Raw genomic sequence first — 23,849 nt, 5'->3', positions numbered from 1 at the left:
TGTCTTTCTTATGTTTAGAAATAGGGACCTACCTCCTGACTTTTTTCTTTTAAAAAAAAATTTTTTTTTTGGCCGCACTTTGAGGCTTGTGGGACTTCAGTTTCCCAACCAGGGATTGAACCTGGGCCCTTGGCGGTGAGAGTGTGGAGTCATAACCACTGGATCACCAGGGAATTCCTACCTCCTGATTTTCATCAAGCATTTTCTTCTTAAAAACTTATCTGTTCTTGTTTGATTTGTAATATTAATATTTTGATTAGTTTCTGTTCAAATGATCATTTAATTAATTTTATCTTTCAGTATTTTAAAACACATTGAGGTATAAAGCTATGGTTCTATCTACATTATTTCTCTTTATACATCTGAAAACCATAATACCCCAATCAAACTATTGCTGAAATGTTTTCATTTGAAATCCGAAAGTTTTTTTTGTCACCTCAACGATTAAAATATATATTTACAGACTTAACAAAGTAATAAAATTTAAAAAAGGCTATTTTTCAGTCTGACTCATTAGACATAAAGATTCCTTTCATCCTATCCCATCCCCATATGTCCCCCTCCCTCCCAAAGATTATCTTGCACAACAGAGAATGGGTGAAATATCATGATTTTACATAATGTAGTACATTCGGATGAAAAGTGGGAAAAAAATCAAGTAATTCATGGATAGATATCTGGAATTAGGCAATGTTGTTAAGTAGCTACCTATTAGCCTTTGGCATTCCTCCACCTCTCCCCAGGTGGCATTTCACCCAGTTCCAGGATCCTTCCTACCCAGGTGATCACGTTCCCAGCCCCAAGCTCAGATTGTACCCTCTGTCCATGGTCCCACACTGTGTCCCCATCAGCCTTCTCATGCTCATGCTCCATGCTTCTCATTTCTTTCCTCCATCAGCATTTACTTGCCTGTCTCATTTGCTCTGGGTCCTGCTCTCTGCTGGTAATTTGGTAAATTAACTTTTTGAAAATAAATTTGTTTATACCTAAAATAAAATAATTTGCAATCAAAAAAGTAAGTTTAACTTTGTTAAAGACATGTCATAAATAGCATTTAAGGGACTTTGACATGTTAAAAATTAGGCCTTTCTCTTCTCGGATCATGTATTAATAGTCCCGCTCAATCATATAGGCCCATAGTTAGATCACGTGACAAAGGCACAGCAAACTGAAGCCAAGTTTGATACTTAGATAGGCCAGTTGGTCCTGCTATTCATGTCAGATGAAATGAACATAGAAGTCCTCAGTATGAACCAGTAGTTCTTTACGTGGATGGCTTGACACACTCATGGCTACTACTAGAAAAGAACAAAAGTATCCATTGATGATACGTCAGTGAATTCACCTTTGGGAAGGAAGGTGCATAAACAAGAGACAGTGTCATATGTTCAGAGCTATATATTTACTGTCTGTGCCTCTGCATGTGCAGCAGAGATATTTCTGGCAATGAATGTGAAATGACTATAGAAAGATTTGAAAATGCATAACCAACCTTTCTAAGAAAATACGGAAACTCTTAAAAACCCAAAACTTTAGAAGAACACTTTGATTTTCACAGACAACAAAGAAATACAACCCTCGCCCCCAGAGAAATAGGCAGAAACCTTTGAAAGCTGAAATCCAATTTGATTCTCTCAGATTTTTGCTGACTATTTGCTGTGTTCACATCATTAGTTTTCTTTTTATTTTAAACTATCCAAAGTTTCCTTTTTAAAGCTTTTCTCTGCTGCCTTTCTTTTCTTTGCACAAACACATTGAAATGAGGAATGTTAAGTCTGTTTTTATTAACCTCTTACACACATTCCAGAAGACTTCACCTCCAAATGATCTCATCCTGATTTCTTTCCCTTTTGAGCCCTCTCCTTTCCAGAAACAGAGAACACCAAATCCCTTCTGATCAAAAGTGACCATCTGCTTCTGGTCAGAAGAGAATGGACCACTGATCAGCTACTGCCTTTGTAACCATCACTTCTCTCCACTCCCAGTGCCCGCCCTGTTTCCCAACCCAGCCACCCATACCACTTGCCCAAGACAGCAGCTCTCACAGAGAGATGGCTTAGTCAGAGTTCACCACGGCAATATGGATAGGAAACTCTTCTTTGACAGGTGCCGCAAAGGAGCCTTAAGGAAAGTGGAGTTTCCAGCAGCGGTCTGTGGAAGTAGCTTCAGGACCTTCTCCTACAATTCGGCCACAATAAGAGACCTTCAGTCATAGTTCCTCACACAACTCAGTTAATGATTCATCTTCTTACTAACCTCTCCAAGCTCTCAACTTATTGCCCAGGGTGGAGGGATACTTCTATCCATCCTGTATGAGTGTTTCTAAACTTAAAGCTTACCTAAAATCTCAGCATCAAACAAAAACAGCTCAGGAATTTAAAAATGCCCTTAATATATATATAAAATGTAACATATTCCATAGCAACTAAATTAATTTTCAAGGTTTTAAAAATACTTCAATTTGTTTTAGTCTGGGTATGGTGTTAAAAAACAACCTATTTTGAAACTCTTTTCCCTGGGTGGCGTTACCTTCTAAAACAGCTGGGCCTATATTCCACCAAACCAACTAGCTTGGAAAAAAACATTTCCAGGTATTTCGAAATACAAACGGAGAGTTGTTTAGGTATCAGGATGATCTGGCACAATCTGTCTAAATCCTGTCTTTCAGGTTTCCTAGCATGCAACTAAACCCTGGAGGGAGAGAAAGAGTTCCTCCTGGCTTACTCCATAATTCTTACCTGACCCATATTTTCTGCTACTTCAAGCAGAAATCTGCTGAAAAGCTCACCAAAAAAAAAAAAATATATATATATATATATATCTATGGAAAGCTCTTTAGAGACAATTTCATCATCCTTGATAGAAATGACTGCAGATGTACACACAGCCTCCTCTACAGAGCCTGCTTACTGCTGCACTCGGCTTGTGCAGTGGGAGGGTTTTACTTCCTTGGTTTGTGGCAGCTTAATTATCAGCCTTCAGAAAAGAGGATCAAGTAGGTAGACCAAGTCTAAATTGTGTTCCGCCATAATTTCTAGCAACCTCTAATCATTTGTAAGGACTGGAGTGTAAACAGCAAATTAGTAAATGACAATTGTTTTTAGTGAAATCAGGAGAGTTTGATTTCAAAGGAGCCAATGTATTTAAAAAGCAAAGCCTTATTAGGTGCAGTCATAAACACGGGTTAGCTGCCGATTCTGACAATTTCCAGCTATGTGTTCTTCGTCAGTCATGCTGCCACCCGCACACCCCGACTCTCTGATGGCTCACTCTGAAAACAGAAATGAAAATATCTGCAACGAATCCCTCATCCACTAGGTGTGACAAAATGAGAAAATGGGTGATGAAACAATTTGCACAATGTGAAGAACTGTTCTAAATGTATGACAATATCCATTAGAGCATTATTCAAAGAAAGGGAGTTAAATGCATTTTGCTGCACATTTTAAGACCCACACCTAGGAAAACTCAGACAAAGTATCATAGGAATACTTAAATCATGATAATTAAAAAGAGTGAAATAAGAGAAGCATTTGACTACTGTGACATTTACAATTATGAAATATTTGCAGTAAGAAAATGAAGTAAGAAATCAACTGAACTTATTTGATGGAAAAAAAGGTGAGAGGTGGAATTTTAAGTACTCTTGCACAGTACTAGTAAGGCTAACTAGAAAAGGGAAACTGCTTTGGTGATAGTCTATAAACTGGGCTGAGTAAATGCATATTCACAATTATCTTAATATTTAAGCTGTTTCCTTAACTGCCTGCTACTTCAAGGAACATCACAGTGGTTTGCCCTTTGTACTGCCACATACATCCTCCATTGCTCCTAAATATCTGATTAGTTGGGACAAAAGCATATTAAATTTTAAAAATTTCTGAGAATACAGAGAAATGCAGTAGGAAAGTACAAGTCTTAATTTTAGTTTCGTGGAAAGTACAGAATCATAGAATCAAGTGTTTTAGGGCTGGAAGGGACTTAAGGGGGCAAACACTGCTATCGTTTTTTTTTAATCCTTTCTTTGATATATGTTTTTGAATTAAAATTAAAATTACATTTGAATTACAATGAAGATAATTTTATAATCACCCTGGTTTGATCCCTGTCACTGGCAGTGAGTGGCATTCTTTCTTGGGGAAAATTCCACAAATTGTTGGTGTCAAGTTAGGGACAGATATTAACTTGCTTTCCTTCCTAACAAAGCCATGGAATCAAGTCTAGGTGTCTGTTCGGAGCAAGACTCATTGGATTTGTCTTCCTCTATCCAGAAAGCTGAGAAGATTGTGAAGTAGATCACACGTGCAAGAAAGGAAGAGTGGAAGCATTGCCTAGAGTAGCCCAACCCCATTATTTATTTACGTTTATGTAAGCTCTGGTGCTTTTATTTGGTAATAATTCCCCATCTATCTTATGCTTCCAACATGAAACTTTGTCCTGCAACTCAATATTCTATCATTATAGCTCGCACTAGCAATGAAGCGGTAACTTTAAATTCTCTATTGCAAGGAATCAAATGAGAAAGCAAAAACTGACACACTCATTTTAAGCTGTATCATATAACAATGGCTCAGAACCCAGTGGTTTATGAATGAAATAAAGATACTTTATTTATTACACAGGCACTTGGATATTCACATGCCCAACACATCTGATACACTTGACAGCTACGGAAACATGAGTGGAAAAAATGTGTTCGTAGGATCAGGAAAGAACTTTCACCATGTAAAGGTGAATGAGTGCATTAACAATTTTTTCCTTTACTTCCTTCTAAGAATTTCAAAAAACCAATGAATTTTTAAAAAAAGTTACACTTGAAATAATATTCAACAAAAACTGATCTACATTCCAACTGGTATGCTAACTCGAATTGTGAGCAGTTTAAACTTTTATCACAGTGCAACATATTTATAGTCATGCTTGAACAGATTAGGTTAGTGGCATGCGTTCCATTCTGCAATATGAATACTGTTAATCTATTTCCCAACAAAAGTCAAAAGATGCCCAGTGCATAGAAAAATACAAATCACTGTAGTCAATATATTATGGGACTGATCTTGGGACTTACACAGTGATGATGAAGTCCTGAAATGCCATGCCCGCAAAAGCACATTAAAAAGTGGATAAACATACTTTATCAGACAATCTCTAAAAATTAAAAGATGAGGGCTTTAAATTTGGGGGATGTTCTTGCTGTGTGCTTTGAATAGCGCCTTTCTGCTCACCTCCTTCTGGCTTGACTGGTCCATCAGACATCACCTTCCTGAGGGCTAGCTGGCTTTGGTCTTGGTTGCCATTAGCTGGTGGAGGCAGATTATCAGACTGAGTTCTTTGAATGGGGAGGACTCCTGCTACGCTGTGTCTGTGCTGCTTCCTGGCATGATTAGACTGACCGCTTTTATGTGCTGCTGTGGTAGTGTGGGTGAAATGGAAACCCAGAGTATGTATCCTCAGATGGAACCAGCTTGAATGTTATTCATGCAAACAGAAGTGATCTTTTGCTCTATCGAAGTAAGTTGTGTTTTCAAATACCAAAATGACACCACATGCACAGCACTAAAGGGGGTTAAAACTGGCTGTTTCTTTGGAAATGATGACTTTGGGAGATGGGGAGAACATTCATCTATCTCTGTTGTTTGGCTGATGCCTCTTGGAAGTAACAGTGCCCCTACATTTTTAAAGTCTCTGTACTCACTAAGTTCTTATATAATTCTATCAATTGAAATTACAGCAGTTAAGATGGGTGAATTGTTATGCTTTAATTGATATCCTGACTTCCAAAGGATTTCCAATGGTTTGAAAAAAGAATAACCCTATAAATTCTCTTGTATCATATACACAGTGTGATCCAACAGAATGGACCCAACTGTGCTCCTTAATGAGGTAACATGGCCTCATCAAATATGCTTAAACATATATTAATATTACATACTTTTTTGAGAATATAAGAAACATTATTTTCTTTACAGATTTTTTTCCCAAAAGACTAGAAAGTTTCTCGCATGGAAAGCTTCATTATTTCACATGCATAATTTATTAAAAATTTTAAGCGTAAAATGGTTTTTCCATTTCCCCTAGGTTCTGGAACTTGACTGTTGGTTACATGACTCTTCTGCCTAAAATTTTTTACTGTTTTTCAGAGGTGAGACTCTCATTGCTAATCTGCTCAAAATGCTTATGTGTGTGCCTTTTTTTGGTGTAATGCCTGGAAAACCGGCAGCCACTTGTGCTTATAATTCCTGTATTCTAAAGGATATTTAAGTGCACACAAAAAGGACACACAACATAGTTTTGCCTGCACACATCACAGACACAGCTACCAAATACTACTATGAGCCAGGTTGGATGGATGGTGGAGACAAAGGAGAAACAGCCAGTTTTATTTCGTTCTATGTAAATTAAAACAAAAAAGAACTAAATGAGAGAGAGCATATTTATGTATCGATACTGTTCCTACACAGACAAAGGGACAGAGAACAGAGGGAGCCGGGAATGCACAAAACAAAGCAAATGGGGAAGGACAGCAGGAAAGAAAGGCAACAGATGAACATTAAGCTGCCATGCTGAGGAATTTATTTGCGTCTTTTACTTGGTTGAAGGCGGAGTTGTTGCACGGCGGCTTCGGCAGCGGCTATAGCAACCCCTGCATCTTCCAGGTGGGTCTGAGTGACGCTGGTTTTGCTTTGACTGCGAGATGGTCCATGAGAGCGGAGATGGCCTTCGGATGAGGATTTCGAGCTACCGGGACTACTATGGGATTTCTCAATGGTGGGAACCTGCATGTCTGGTTACAAAAGGGTAAAACATGAGTTAAAGTTGCTCCAGCGTTCCTCCTGTCAAGCTGGGTCTCACATAACTTGAAACCGTCTAAGATTTATGTTAATTCTGTTTCTTTTTTGGCGCGTTTATGCAACTGCTCACCATACAGCAATGTGATTCAACATTTGGGAGGAAAGGCAAGAGGATGATAATCTTGAGAAGAGAGGTTTGAGAAGAGGAATACATTCTAAGGAGTCTCATATAAATGAATATATTAACTTATAGTTTCACCAAGCAACTCTGCTAATTCTTGTAGGGACCAGGTAAGAAACAATAGGCTGACACTGCCACAGGAGGAGTTTTAAGTAAAATTCCTGGAGGAAGGTGTGTGAGTCACTGGGATACATGGAAGTGGGGACTGTATTATATCATCATCTCAGGTAATTTTAGAGAATGTATATATAAGATCACACATTTACTGTGGTAGTCATAGAGAGAGGTCTTTATACCAATCATCTTCCAGAATGTTAATTGGTGAAGAGTTGATCTGGTTAAGTGGAATCCAGAAATGATCTATACAACTCATAAGTAATCTATAGCACTTATTGTAGTCAGTGGTTTATTGTATCAACTCAGTGGCCTCCTGAACATGACCTCAGTTTTTTATCTCCTAGAACACTTGCATTTCCAATCCAAATTGCAAAGAACCACTTTTCAATTTGCTGTACTTTCTGAGAAGAGGCGAAAAGGAAGGAATACTCAGATCCAATATAAAAATTTTTATTTAATATTTATAAATAGCTCAGCATATCCTGGAAAGATACTACATGGTTCTCTCATACAGGCAGTAACTCATTTGATGATGAAGATTACTGTTGTGTTGTAGGATAACTGGTTAATGAACCTCCCAAAGGAAAAGCTCATTCCAATGGGAAAGCTGTGCATATTGCCAAACCCAATGTATGATGCTGCAATTTAAAAATAATAATAGTAGTTAAAAAAAAATCATAGAATTAGTTTGAATGCACCACTTAGGAAAGGTTTAAGTAATTTTCAGCCTACCAATTGTTTTGATGACATGAGGAAAATGTTTCTGATATAATTAAAAAGCAGAATGCAAAACTGTTTATGTCCATATATTACATATATGATTTATGAGTAAGAATATACATATGAAAAAAATAGGGATTTAAACAGAAGAAACATGCATAAATGGTAATGATGATTATGTCTAGTCAATGAACTGTTGAGGATTTTTATGTTTTCTTTATGAAATACCCCAACGTATTTTATAAAGTCATATTAACCAAGATTTTGAGAGCTGAAAAAGACCCAATAGCTCATATAACCCAACCTCCTCTATTTTATAGGTTGAAAAGCAGAGAACCAGAGAGGTGAAGATCACAAAGGCATCAACCTAATTATGGGCTGATCTGAGACTAAAGCCCATTTCTCCTGATTCCATATCCATTACTCTTTGCATGATATTATATTAAATATTTCCCAATACCTTTCAAAAGATATTAAATATACAGGCACTCATATTCAAGAAGATACTGAGTGAACAAACAGACAAAAGCTTTTTTCTACTTGAAATATCTCCTACCCTTGGATGGGTCAGGGAAGATACCATGGCTTCTGCTTTTGATGACAGACGGCTTTGGGGACTGCTGGCTGCTTTGACTGGAATGGGACTTGCCATGATCAATGCTTTCAGTCTGTTCTTTGAGAGGATACCACCTAGGCGTGTTATCGAGGTGAGATGTGCTAGATAAATCAATCAATACCTGAAAAAAAGTGCAGTAAGTGAATAAAATTTATGGATTAAGCTGTAATTCATTTGTTGTTTTTTTTTCTGTGATCTGAAACTTATTCAAGGACATAAGTCAAATGATATAGTATAACCTTTAGGATGATGAGGTCTTCCTCATTTTTCTTCACCCATGATACTGAGAATGTCTTGTGCATACCAGATGCTGTATAAACGTTTGGTTAAATCAAACTGTACGACATCTCTGACTATTAATTAAATTATTTGGAGATGATGCAAAAAGGTAGAGTCACAAGTTAATCTCTTTATGAAATAAAGTCTTCTTTTGTTAAATGGACACATGATATTCTTAAACTGGGCTAGTGTTTTTTTGCAGATTGTTTGATTTTAGTTACAAGAGGGACAAAATGAAAAAGAATGGCTAATTTTCAATTACTAACTTATTCTCTCTATTTTAAAACATACTTTAGTTCACATTTGAAACAGAGATATTACCAACAGTTTACAATAAGAAAGTGCTGTGTCATGGTTTAATTGGCAACATTTTTTCTTTCTTAGTGGTACATAAACAATGGTGCATTTTACAGTAGTTGGCATCTTAAATTTGAGCAGATATTAAAAAAATAAAACCACACAATGGATATATGCTTTAGGTTCATGTGAACAATAAATTATAAGGACTTCAATAAATGAGCTTTTTGAAATAGGACAATAAATCAGATATAACCATACTCTAGAGTAGTTCTGTCTAAGACCAAGATTAGTCCAAGTGGCTATACCACATGGAGCCTGCAGGTGAAGTTCAAATGATCTAGTCTTGATGGGAAAGAGGTACAGAGAGTAGGAACCAAATAAGACCTCATGTCGCCTAGACTACTCAACTGTTTTCTATTGTCTCTATCAAAAGGAAATTGTATTTTCTAGGTGTTATATATTTTTGGAGATTTATTTTTTTAACATTAATTCATAACTTCTGGTTTAAGCAAAGATCACTAAACAAAATATGTATTTTTGGACTATGACAGATGAAAAATATCACAGAATCTGACCATCCTGCCACATTTCATAATTAGGTTACATTCCTTGTGAATTTATAAAAATTGTTTTTACTGTTTTCTCCTACTTCTAGTTTTGCTTCTTAAAATATTTTGAGATGTTTTGTGGGACACTTAAAAGAAATATGTAAAATGTCACATCAAGTCATTCATACGTGCAATGAGGAATAGCAATTAATAAACTGAAAATGCATTTGAAAAAAATCCAGCTCATTTTATAATACAATAAATTTATCTCAAATCTTTTACATAATCATTTGGATTCACAGCATGATTATATAACTTTCTATCAAAACAATTAATATTTCATCTTGCAAATTAATTATAAAGTACATCAAGTGGTAAAGTGAAAATTATTTCTCCAGCTGCTATTCATCTATTCAAAGAGTCATTCGTAAATAAATTCTATCCACCAAAGAATTTTATCCAGAAATAGTTATCTTATACACTTAAGAAATATGCTTTCCATAAAGATTTAATTGATGGTTTATAATGAAGCAAATAAAAAAAAGGAAACCATAGGCTCACCTCACCAAGAAAATCATTGGAAGAAAATCTATCATAATCCCAGACTGTCACCTCCAGTGTTTTCTTCTTGAGCTACAGTTCAAATCAAAATGTCATTAACCTCATTTCTCATCATAAATTTTCATTATACTCATATAATAGACTCATTTATATTTTCATTCCTTGAACTCTTTCCGCTTATGTAAAAATACTTTATATAAAACTGTATACTTACATTCAATATTATGTAAACTGTCAATCATTTTGTGGTCCAACCAAGTATTTGATCATAACATACCTCACTATTTTGCAAAAAAAAAGGGTGATTTTTACTTATTTCCTGTTATTCTACCCCTGCCCATTATTAAAAGTACCAAGCAGAATCTATATATACTCTTTAAATACATGAAATTCATAGGTTGCAAAAATGTCTAGGTTATTCAGAGTATTTGGATTATAGTTTTTTGTTTCAGTAAATTGCCAAAACACATTAGTAGCACTGTCTTATTTCTGCAGGTGAATTTAACTTATTTTAAATTCAAGAACCCAGATCACAATTTATATCCAGCTTCAATTTCATAGTCAAATTAGAAATCTTCCAAAGGATAAATTAGAAACCTCATTTTGAAAGACAACTCATCTGTAAATTGTTTTCATGGATGTCTTCTTCCTATTCTATTTGTATTCTTTTCTCTCTGAATTCATCTTTATAAACCATCAGTTATTTTCTATTATTGATACAAAGTTATGACATGAAGATTTTCAGAAACACATTGATGCAACTTTGCTTAGAGTCATCTATTTGTTGTGATAATCCTTTACACTAGTCTTCTTCATGCTTTCTTCTGTACAGTTTAGTTGCACAATGCCAGATCTGTAGGAAGCCTCAATTTAGAAAAGAGGTGATCCCTAAATTGTTGCCAGGAGGGGCAATTCATTTCAGTGCATCTGAATCTTATTTCTTCTTTGTTTATGAAAGTCAAAATACAGCTAGCTGGAAAATATTTTCCCTCAAAATACGATAAATAGAGCCCAGTCTATTGAAATATTTAATTTTGAAATAATCAGTGGAAAATGTCCCACTAGCCTTATTCATTTTATTTTTTAGCTGTTTTGTCAAAATGTGCACATTTTCTTTCACTGTATCTTCGAACTGCACCCAGTTCCTTTTACTGGCTATATTTCTTGCATGTATTTTACTTAATTTTTTTTGTTTGTATGGAAAAATTGATATGAATCACAATCTTTCAATAATTCTGTCATCACTATTTTTATATTAGCCTGAATCTGTCATATAGAAAATAATCATTGCATACCTGTTCCATGGAGATACTTTTATAAATTACTGTTTGATTCCACTCAGGATTAAGACTTTTCTGAACATATTTAGTCCTTCTCTTGTACTCAGCACTGAATTGGAAAAAGAGAAAGAATTACCCTGATTATTTACCTTGACCGATGACTTCATAGTCAACCTGAAGGGCATGCAGACTTTTAAAGGTATTTTGTTTTGAATCACTATGTAATCGTCTCATCATCCTCATGTCTTAAACTGTATTTTAAGTTGAATGCACAATGACAATTTAAAAATATCTTGGATGCCTTTAGTTTTATTTTCCCTAAGGTATATTTTTTTTAAAGAAAAGCTTTTAGGTGTTGTAACTAGAATACAATTTTACAAATCTTAATCTCTCCTGAATGTGTGAGATAATTACATGTATTATACAGTAATGTCAATATCTTCTTGTCCTATAAATAATATTTTGATATTTAACTTTCCAATAGTTTTGCAACTGATCATGTCAGCAAAGCCAAATGGTCTTTCAATTCATTTTTTTCTGTAAAAAGCTGAAATAACTGTACTGACTGAGAAAAGGATGAAAAATGGCTGTTGCTATAGCTGAGATTCGATGAACATTTGTTACCTTATATTTATAGTAGATTTTGACACCCTTGGTAAAGTAGAATACTTAATCTAGTTATGAAACAATCTTAATTAAATACAAATTCTTGGTTTATGTCAATAGCTTATGTTACAAATGATGAACCAAATCAAAACTTTTCCTCATTCATTATAACTTGGGGCATTTCAGTTTATCCTTGACTCTTCCATACCCTCTGATCACCAGTTAGAAGCTTATATCTTACACGTTTAAGCATAACTTACTTTCAAAACTTATTCTAATTAAGTCTGACAAAGCATTTATAACTGGCATCAACCAGCTAATGGGGTTGGAATTATTGCTATTTGCTATGAGCCAATGGTGCCCACATAGACAAAGCTTTTCTCTAACACTCACTAGCTTTTTCCAAATTTTCTGCCTAGAAAACAAACCTACTTTTTTGGGGTCCATTCACGTGCCTGGACTTCATAAACTGCCTTACCCTAATCCTGACCCTGGATCTGTAGTTTTATTCCCAACTGCCAGCAGACTAACTCTTGTTATATTCCTGGTCTCATGCATTGCCAAATTCTGGAATACCTACTATTGTTCCCCAGATGCTAATTTACTTATTCATTCTAGATAAAACTATTAAGAATCAAGCTCCAGTTCACCACTCACTTTTAGAGATGGGTCTACAGCCAAGCATCTTTTTTTCTCCCTCTGGCTTTATTCTCTTATTAGACATACACAAGGGCAATAATTTCCAACATTGACTGCATATTAGGATCACTTTGGGATCTGAGTTCCCAGGGTGGTAGGTGGGGCAACTAGCACGGCACCCACATCCCCCTGCCTTTCACCCCCAAGGAGAGTCTTATTTAACAGGTCTGGGTTGAGGCTTGAGCATCAGAATTTTAAAAATGATCTAGGTAAATCTAAAGTATTGCCAAGATTGAGAACCACTGAGAACCACTGAGCTCATGTCTCCTAAGACCTCACATTTCAGCCACTGTGAACTGAATCCAATTTAAGAAATGAAGCAGCACTATTCTCATTTGTAACCAACCTATCTGAATGTACAAAAAAAGAGAGTAGGATTTGACAATTTTGTCATTCAGCACAAAGTGCAAATAATTCTGGGGAAATGTACAGGCAATGATTCAAAGACACAGGAACTTTCATAGACTGTGGACAGAAAGTATACATTTGTACATATACTTTTTAGGTAAATCTGTCTATGTCTAGTGAAGTTTATGTACTCAAGTACCCAGAAAATTCCACTTTGACTTAATTCCACTTCTACTTTAGAGAAATTCTCCCACATGTACAAAAGGAATTTGTTAAAGAACATTCATTGCAACATTGTTTCTAATAGTGTGTTAATAATATAATAAATAAATACATTATGATATATGTAGTCAATGAAATTTAAGCAGCAGTTAAGTTAAATGAAATACACCTTCATTTATCAAGATAGATAAATCTTAAAAAAAAATCTTGAGCAAATTATTTGCAGAAGAAAACCTATCGTAAATTATCATGATATAAAGTTAAAATTACATGAAATAATACTGTAAATTATTTATGTCTACTTGTATATATGGATGACAAACATTAATATCATAAGACAGCTTGGGAATTAGAGACGTTAAACTATTTTGTGGTTATCTCAGGAGGACAGGGGAATGGTTTCAGAGGACTTCAGGGGTACTTGTAATATATTTTTTATTAAAAAAAATCTGAAGCCAATATAGCAAAATGTTACGATTTGATAAAATTGGATAGCAAGAACACAAGTATTTGTGACAGTATTTTCTATAATTTTCAGTAAGTTTAAAATATTTTATAACAAAATTGATAACTATTTTAGCAAATTATGTCCCTTTATACTTTATGATTTTGATTCTTTAAATTAATGACATAAGAAGAATGAATATGACCACTTTTAAGTTAACAGCCAACTTTGGTTGCTACTTTAGAATTCATGGCTATTCCTGTAGTAGGTATACTAAGAAAAAAACACATTGTGTAGTATGAGCTTTAAGTTTCTGTTTTGGACTTAATTATCCAAGTGGTGAGACCATGAGAAAAACATATTAAGGATAAGATTCATAATACAGTGAACAGTGGTAAAATTGTTATTTTTTTCAAATTCTGAAAAATTGAATGCACAAAATTTTAAAATAAGATTGAAGATGGAAATTAATGTCAAATGCAGACTCACGTATTTTTACTAAAATTCTAGATATGTCAGTATATATTAAAATACTCTGAACTATTGAAATGTCTTCAAAAAGATATATTAGTCAACATATTTTAATTTATAAATATTAATAATTGTTATATTTCACATGCATACTTTACTCATTTTTTCACCCATATGTAGCAAAATTACTGAATGCCAGCTCTGCACCAGGAATTATGCTCTATCAAAATGTACAACTGCAAAACTCTTAATTGTACTGACATACCATTATGTCATGAGAAGCACTTTATAAAGTAAGCACATTGAAATAATAACAGCTAACATTTACGAAATGCTACTTTTTCACAGGCAGAGTTCTAAGTGCTTTTCATGTGTTACATTATTTAATCCTCAAGGCAACTCTATGAGTCCAGTATTATTTATTATCCTATTTTATAGCTGATAAGAACTGAAGCTCAGAGGAATTCAGGCATGTTGGCAAGGTTGCATAGTTATTAATTCATAGGACCAGGTTTCAAACACAGGGAAACTAATTTCTTGCTCTGAAACATGAGCTATATGAACTCAATTGATCAGGCCCATCATAAAATTTCTTAATTGCAGGTTTCATTAGCTGAAGTGTCTAGTTTGTCTTCTTTATTTTACAGTCAAAAACTGTACACTTCAAATTAAATGTTTTATATATACAACATAAATTATTTATAGTGTGTGTATATATACACATATCGAAAATGAGGACAGCTTTAGAGTTGCCTGGGGAAATATTGAATGGTATATCCTAAGACTAAGAGAGTGCTGTGGAACAACTAGGGATAATTATTATAAAAATTTACTTTTGCTCAGGTACACTCACATATAACCCCAATTAGTTGGGAAAAATCTAGATGTTCACTTTACTAGGTTACCTTAATCTTACTAATAAGTTTGAATCTGTAGTTCTCTCAAGATTCAAGGTCTGTGTCCTTTAGGGTTAACGAGGGTAAACACACCTTTCTCCTGATCCTGCCTCTACCAGCCCTGGTTGACCTGTGTAAATGTCAATGAGATCCTTTGCAATCTTTTCACACTTGAATTTCCTGACACGGAGAGATGGCCACACAAAGCTCTTCCTTCAAGAACCCTTGTTTCATAGCTACTATGTACTGACCATCTTGGGCATGATGTCAATGGGCTGTGTTCCCACTTTACACAATTGAAAACTCCACAGTTCTCATTGCCATATCAAAATCTGTGGATTTACAAGTTGAAGATGGCCAGGTAAGCAGAGGGATTCTGGAATGTGAGCAGAAATCCAGGCTGAGAAATAAGTGGAGTTCCTTTTCCTTTCCTACCGTGTCTGGTAAACACACTACAATCCCTCATGGGAAGACTGCAATAATGACATTATTTTAGGACAATTAAGTCATATGTAATAATCAGATAAGTTTTTTAATAAGGAAAAATAAAAAGTCAATTAATCAAGATGGTACATGGTGCTTAACAAACAAAAATCTAGGGATTTCCCCGGTGGTCCAGTGGTTAAGACTTTGCCTTCCAATGCAGGAGGCGTGGGTTCGATCCCTGGTCGGGGAACTAAGATCCCACATGCTGTGGGGTGTGGCCAAAAACTTAAAAAAATCTAAACCTTTATTTACTTAAAGTTTTGACTAATTTCTTTTTTCTTTCTTTCTCTTTTTTATTATTGGACAATCATTTTCTCATAGGTAGATATGATTTTAAGGCTGGCAGAAAAAGGTATTTAAAATTCAATTACCCTCTCCTAAACCAGCAGAAAAAAAAGTTCTCTGAGTTTCTCTGTAAAAAAAATTGAGAAAGAAGAATGGAATATAATGGCTTGTTTGTTCTTAACTTTCATAGAATTATCTAAAGTACTGAAGGTCTTCATTTCTTTTGTTTTTTCTTGATTGGAAAAAATACATATATATATATATATGTGTGTGTGTGTATGTGTGTAGTTTTTTCAAAATTACTCCTCTGAGGATGTTGCCTTTAATTCAGAAAGAAGCACAGAGCATATCCCATTTTATAAGCTCTGTTTCTCTGTGTGCAATAGTGCATTTATGGGCTGTCACTTGATTGTCCTCTGTGCTCCCTGAGGTCTGACACTATGGCTGTGTTCTCAATTCCAACCCCAGCACAGAGTCTGGAGCAGTCTGTGCTAAATAAATGGTTTTTGGATGGGTCTTTAAAACATGTTTGTACTTCTCTTTTTCCTTTAAAATATACTGAAATAAAAAGTTTTGGCCTTCAAATTGTAAATACATACACACCTGAATCTGCTTTACATTCTTTCCAGAGCAAATAGTTTGAGATGCTAACAAGGGTGTTTAGAGAAAGTCCAGCCAGGAATTAGGCTTCCAGGTATCATGACAGCAAAAATCAGCTTCAGTCATGGCAAAATCTCATTAGTGGGAAGAAAATCTGTACTTTGCCCAACAGTGTAATGAGAGAAAACCACAACGAAATCCTTCAGATATGCTCATTTCCATTTCTTAATTATCCAGGGACAAGTTTTGAGTTCATGGACTCTTCAGGCTATTTCCTTGTCTTTCTTTCACCTCCTCTCGGCTGACATTTGGGCTGTCAGAGCTTATGAGTATCTTGATTAAAGGATGGCAAGAGGAAATGAAAGGAGACAAGAAAACTGGACCAGTGAAATTCTTTTAGTTAACACGACATTTTAAAAAATATTTTAAGAATGAAGGATGTATTACACTTATTATTGAAGAAAAGTTGTTTGATTTTCTATATAGTGTTGTTAAATAATTTGGTGTAATTCTGTAGCCCAAGCATGCTGCATTTCTTTTTTGCAGGGATAACTGACCATTGGCTACATGAAGTTTATTATACATATTTCTAGCAATAATAGCAACTGCCATTTATTGAGAGCTTATTACGTGCCGGACATTATGCTTATCATTTTTGGTGCATTCGCCCTGTGTTTCACAAAAACCCTGGGAGGGGGGCTATTATGATTCCTAGGTGGAAGAGGAAATAGTTTTAGAGAAACCTCACAACTTCTAAGTGGCAGGGCTGAAATTCAAATCCAAGTTCCTAAGGACTTCGCTCATTGGCCTCCTCAGCCTAACTTACAATGTCAGTGCCTCATCAGTATAATTCCTTTCCACATTGACAATTCTCGAAGAGATGATGAAAGTCATTTCAAGATGAAAGATATGATGAGAAAGTGACTCTAGATCTTCTAAATTGTAATCTAATACATCCCAGATTATTTCGACCATTATTTACATTTACAGAAAACATGTTCTCTTCTAAGTTAAATATAGACAATCATTGTCATTCTGACAATTTCCCCCTGGTTTCTCTGGATAAAAGAGAGGAAGCTTCTGAATAAAGTGACTGATAACGTCTGTTGTAAAATGACACTATCTCTTCGAAACAAAACTCATTTCGCGTATCAGTCTGAGAGATCTGGAGATGAGAGAGCCAGTCATAACAAGCAACCTTTCTCAGTATCAAATTTTACTGGTTGCCATAATTATGTGGTTGCAAAGAAACAGAAAGTTTCTGGGCACCAGAAAGGTTGTAGTGACTAATACTGTTCTTTGAGATCTTTAAATATTTAAGCCTTTACAAATCAGAAACTGCCTCTTTTGGGCAACAGCTTGTCAGGTTTAGTAAAGATGCTGAATTTTAATGTCACAGACAAAAAATCCTGTACCACTAATATTCTGGGTGGGACTAAAATTCCCATCACCCTGTTGCTACAGATGGTACAAGATTCACCTCCCCAACTAAATAACACATTTAATTTATAATGCAATGAGATGTGCAAAAAAATGCTTTTGGCTATGTGTTAAGAAATATCCTTAGCTGACAATGTAATGATGCAACATGCTCTAGCAGAAAACAGACAAACCAAGGAGGTTGCTCTTATGCTGTTGCTAACACCCTAGAGCAGGCAGATTATGGCATCCTATATTACACAGCAATAATTTTGTGGTACAGAAGGTATAAAGGCATGAAGATGTTTCAATATCAGGTCTAAGTGAGGGTAAAAGACCAGACAGCTATCATCTTTAAGATGAGGTACACACCCAGTACTGGTCATCTAGAAGATCAGTTAATTCCTTTTGAAAAATGACTAGAATTTTTTGTTCGGTTGTCATAGAAGACTCAGAAGAACCTGAGCCATGATTTTTGCATGAGAAGCTAAATGAATTTTAGCAGACAAATTATAAATGAAAACTTTAGTTATATCTAATTTCAAAGTGATAGTTCCTTATTCACACCATTCTATGTTTTTACTCTTTTCTACTTTTCTGGGCTCCAATGCACATACCTGCTACACATATTTAGTAATGCTGTGGTCAGAATAGTCTGCTATTAGCCTAATTCAACTGATACCAACATGCAGAAAAATAAAAATTATAGCCGAAGTTGAACTGCAGGTGAATGTACTTAAAAGGCAAACAGGAGAACTCTAGACATTTCATTGAAGTGTGACACTGAAAGAGAACCAACTCTACCTTGCATTCTGGACAACCATGACTTGACTGCATTGATTCCAAGAGCGAGAATGAAGGATACAGCAGGAAAGTAGGAAAGACAGGAAGAAAAAAGTTAGGAACAGAAATAAGGAAGAAAATGTGAGAATAAAAACTAGAGGAGCTATACCATAATATATTAACAACATGAGGCAGAAAATAATCTTAGAAGTAAAGTGAAAATAATACCTCACAAGTGTAGTAAATTCCAAGGTCTTGGCCACTGTAATAATTAGGAGTAATTTAATGAAAGGGCTAGGAATTGAATACGAGTAGCACAATAGCCTGCTTTTTGGTCAAATTCCACCCAGAAGGCATGTTTTGTTTGACAAATGGCATGGGGATAGCTTTAGGTGGGACCTCACTCTTCATTTCACTATAGTTCCCACCCTTTCTCTGTTACCTACTGCAGAATGGACTGACATATTCATGCCACCTGCCTGACCTTTCCAGTTATTCAAGTTTGCAACAGTCGAATTGAAACATATCCTGTAACAAATAAAGGATAACCACTCTCTTATAGTATAAAAAGTGATACTCCAGGATATTAAAGAAGATAGAAAATAAAAGACAGTGCTTTATTTTCATTCATTCATTAGCAAATGCTGATTGGAGAAATACCCTTGGCAGTCATTTCCTCTTGTCCCATAATACTGTCATTAAATAACACTGAAGGTCTAATGACCCAAATCAAAGGCAGAAAGAAGTTATCAGTTTGTCATATTCATGTTAAAAAAAATAGTGGTGGGATGAGGAATAAATAAGGAGTTTGAGATTAGTAGATACAAACTACTACATATAAAATAGATAAACAACAAGGTCATACTGTGTAGCACAGGAAACTATATTCAATATCTTGTAATAAACTATAATGGAAAAGAATATGAAAAAGAATATATATACATATATATGTATAACTGAATCACTTTGCTGTATACTACAAACTAATGCAACATTATAAATCAACTATACTTCAAAAAAGTAGACAAATTACAGTTATAACTATTACATAAAGATATAAACGAACACAAAATAAAAACTTCCCTTTCCTGTTCTATATGGTTAGTTGGTAATGTCTGAATTAAATTCATTTCAGCCTGCAGAATTCTCTCTAGTATTTCTCGAAGGGCAACTCAGCTGGGAAAAAACTGTTTCTCATATTTGTTTTTCTGGCAATGTCTTATTTATTTAACATTTTATTGGAGTATAATTGCTTTACATTGTTGTGTTAGTTTCTGCTGTATAACAAAGTGAATCAGCCATACGCATATTTCTATCCCCATATCCCCTCCCACTTGCATCTCCTTCCCACCCTCCCTATCCCACCCCTGTAGGTGGTCACAAAGCACCAAGCTGATCTCGCTGTGCTATACGGCTGCTTCCTCTTAGCTATCTATTTTACATTTGGTAGTGTATATATGTTGATGCCACTCTCTCACTTCGTCCCAACTTACCCTTCCCCCTCCCCGTGTCCTTAAGTCCATTCTCTACGTCTGTGTCTCTATTCCTGTCCTGCCCCTAGGTTCTTCAGAATCATTTTTTTTTTTTAGATTCCGTATATATGTGTTAGCATACTGTATTTGTTTTCCTCTTTCTGACTTACTTCACTCTGTATGACAGACTCTAGGTCCATCCACCTCACTACAAATAACTCAATTTCGTTTCCTTTTATGGCTGAGTAATATTCCATTGTATATACGTGCCACATCTTCTTTATCCATTCATCTGTCTATGGACACTTAGGTTGCTTCCATGTCCTGGCTCTTGTAAATAGTGCTGCAATGAACCTTGTGGTACATGACTCTTTTTGAGTTACGGTTTTCTCAGGGTATATGTCCAATAGTGGGATTGATGGGTCATATGGTAGTTCTATGTTTAGTTTTTTAAGGACTGTCCATACTGTTCTCCATAGTGGCTGTATCAATTTACATTCCCACAAACAGTGTAGGAGGGTTCCCTTTTCTCCACACTCTCTCCAGCATTTATTGTTTGTAGATTATTTGATGATGGCCATTCTGACCAGTGTGAGGTGATATCTCATTGTCGTTTTCATTTGAATTTCTCTGATGATTAGTGATGTTGAGCATCCTTTCATGTGTTTGTTGGCAATCGGTATATCTTCTTTGGAGAAATGTCTACTTAGGTCTTCTGTCCATTTTCGGTTTGGATTGGTATTTTTTTGATATTGAGCTGCATGAGCTGCTTGTATATTTTGGAGATTAATCCTCTGTCAGTTGCTTTGTTTGCAAATATTTTCTCCCATTCTGAGGGTTGTCTTTTCATCTTGTTTATGGTTTCCTTTGCTGTTCAAAAGGTTTTAAGTTTCATTAGGTACCATTTGTTTATTTTTGTTTTTATTTCCATTTCTCAATGATGTGGGTCAAAAAGGATCTTGCTGTGATTTATGTCATAGAGTGTTCTGCCTATGTTTTCCTCTAAGAGTTTGATAGTGTCTGGCCTTATATTTAGGTCTTTAATCCATTTTGAGTTTATTTTTGTATATGGTGTTAGGGACTGTTCTAATTTCATTCTTTTACATGTAGCTGTCCAGTTTTCCCAGTGCCACTTATTGAAGAGGCTGTCTTTTCTCCATCGTATATTCGTGCCTCCTTTATCAAAGATAATGTGACATTATGTGCGTGGGTTTATCTCTGGGCTTTCTATCCTGTTCCATTGATCTATATTTCTGTTTTTGTGCCAGTACCATACTGTCTTGATTACTGTAGCTTTGTAGTATAGTCTGAAGTCAGGGAGCCTCATTCCTCCAGCTCCATTTCTATTTCTCAAGATGGCTTTGGCTATTCAGGGTCTTTTGTGTTTCCATACAAATTATGAAATTTTTTGTTCTAGTTCTGTGAAAAATGCCAGTGGTAGTTTGACAGGGATTGCACTGAATCTGTAGATTGCTTTGGGTAGAAGAGTCATTTTCACAATGTTGATTCTTCCAATCCAAGAACATGGTATATCTCTCCATCTGTTTGTATTGTCTTTAATTTCTTTCATCAGTGTCTTATAGTTTTCTGCATACAGGTCTTTTGCCTCCTTAGGTAGGTTTATTCCTAGGTATTTTATTTGTTGTTGCAGTGGTAAATAGGAGTGTTTTCTTAATTTCTTTTTCAGATTTTTCATCATTAGTGTATAGGAATGCAAGAGATTTCTGTGCATTAATTTTGTATCCTGCTACTTTACCAGATTCATTGATTAGCTCTAGTAGTTTTCTGGTAGCATCTTTAAGATTCTCTATGTATAGTATCATGTCATCTGCAAACAGTGACAGTTTTACTTCTTCTTTTCCAATTTGGATTCCTCTTATTTCTTTTTCTTCTCTGATTGCTGTGGCTAAAACTTCCAAAAATATGTTGAATAACAGTGGTGAGAGTGGGTAACCTTGCCTTGTTCCTGATCTTAGTGGAAATGGTTTCAATTTTTCACCATTGAGAACAATGTTGGCTGTGGGTTTGTCATATATGGCCTTTATTATGTTGAGGTAAGTTTCCTCTCTGCCTACCTTCTGGAGAGTTTTTATCATAAATGGCTGTTGAATTTTGTTGAAAGCTTTTTCTGCATCTACTGAGATTAACATATGGTTTTTATCCTTCAACTGGTTAATATGGTGTATCACATTGATTGATTTGCGTATATTGAAGAATCCTTGCATTCCTGGGATAAACCCACTTTGATCATGGTGTATGAATTTTTTAATGAGCTGTTGGATTCTGTTTGCTAGTATTTTGTTGAGGATTTTTGCATCTATATTCATCAGTGATATTGGCCTATAGTTTTCTTTTTCTGTGACATCTTTGTCTGGTTTTGGTATCAGGGTGATGGTGGCCTCATAGAATGAGTTTGGGAGTGTTCCTCCCTCTGCTATATTTTGGAAGAGTTTGAGAAGGATAGGTGTTAACTCTTCTCTAAATGTTTGATAGAATTCGCCTGTGAAGCCATCTGGTCCTGGGCTTTTGTTTGTTGGAAGATTTTTAATCAGTTTCAATTTCAGTGCTTGTAATTGGTCTGTTCATATTTTCTACTTCTTCCTGGTTCAGTCTCGGAAGGCTGTGCTTTTCTAAGAATTTGTCCATTTCTTCCAGGTTGTCCATTTTATTGGCATATAGTTGCTTGTAGTAATCTCATAATCCTTTGCAGTATGAGTTGTTAATTCTCCTTTTTCATTTCTAATTCTGTTGATTTGAGTCTTCTCCCTTTTTTCTTGATGAGTCGGGCTAATGGTTTATTAATTTCGTTTATCTTCTCAATGAGCCAGCTTTTAGTTTTACTGATCCTTGCTATTGTTTCCTTCATTTCTTTTTCATTTATTTCTGATCTTTATGATTTCTTTCCGTCTGCTAACTTTGGCAGCTTTTTGTTCTTCTTTCTCTAATTGCTTTAGGTGTAAGGTTAGGTTGTTTATTTGAGATTTTTCTTGCTTCTTGAGGTAGGATCGTATTGCTATGAACTTCCCTCTTAGAACTGCTTTTGCTGCATCCCATAGGTTTTCATTGTCATGTGTTTCTAGGCATTTTTGGATTTCCTCTTTGATTTCTTCAGTGATCTCTTGGTTATTTAGTAGCGTATTGCATAGCCTCCATGTGTTTGTATTTTTTACAGTTTTTTCCTTGTAATTGATTTCTAGTTTCATAGCGTTGTGGTCAGAAAAGATACTTGATATGATTTAAATTTTCTTAAATTTACCAAAGCTTGTTTTGTGACCCAAGATACGATCTATCCTGCAGAATGTTCCATGAGCACTTGAGAAGAAAGTGTATTCTGCTGTTTTTGGATGGAATGTCCTATAAATATCAATTAAGCCCACCTTGTTTAACGTATCATTTAAAGCTTGTGTTTCCTTATTCATTTTCCTTTTGGATGCTCTGTCCATTGGTGAAAGTGGGGTGTTAAAGTCTCCTACTATGATTGTGTTACTGTCGATTTCCCCTTTTATGGCTGTTAGCAGTTGCCTTATGTATTGAGATGCTCCCATGTTGGGTGCATAAATATTTACAATTGTTATATCTTCTTCTTGGATTGATCCCTTGATCGTTATGTAGTGTCCTTCTTTGTCTCTTGTAATAGTTGTTATTTTAAAGTCTATTTTGTCTGATATGAGAATTGCTACTCCAGCTTTCTTTTAATTTCCATTTGCATAGAATATCTTTTTCC

General features: G+C 35.2%; 1 protein-coding gene across 1 annotated transcript in view; it reads right to left on the bottom strand.

The window, feature by feature from the left end:
* PCLO (piccolo presynaptic cytomatrix protein) overlaps positions 1-23,849 on the bottom strand; it is a 379,054-nt gene that overhangs the window by 59,425 nt on the left and 295,780 nt on the right. Inside the window, exons 16-19 of the mRNA XM_059934038.1 lie at positions 11,409-11,502; positions 10,114-10,185; positions 8,366-8,546; positions 6,590-6,784 (exon numbers count right to left, since the gene is read on the bottom strand). Of these exons, the coding sequence (XP_059790021.1) occupies positions 6,590-6,784; positions 8,366-8,546; positions 10,114-10,185; positions 11,409-11,502 (542 nt within the window). The remainder of the gene's footprint in view (positions 1-6,589; positions 6,785-8,365; positions 8,547-10,113; positions 10,186-11,408; positions 11,503-23,849) is intronic.

The sequence above is a fragment of the Balaenoptera ricei genome, chromosome 9, assembly GCF_028023285.1.
Source record: "Balaenoptera ricei isolate mBalRic1 chromosome 9, mBalRic1.hap2, whole genome shotgun sequence".
NCBI classification, from domain to species: Eukaryota; Metazoa; Chordata; class Mammalia; order Artiodactyla; family Balaenopteridae; genus Balaenoptera; species Balaenoptera ricei.
This window is presented reverse-complemented; position numbering and strand designations above follow the sequence as displayed.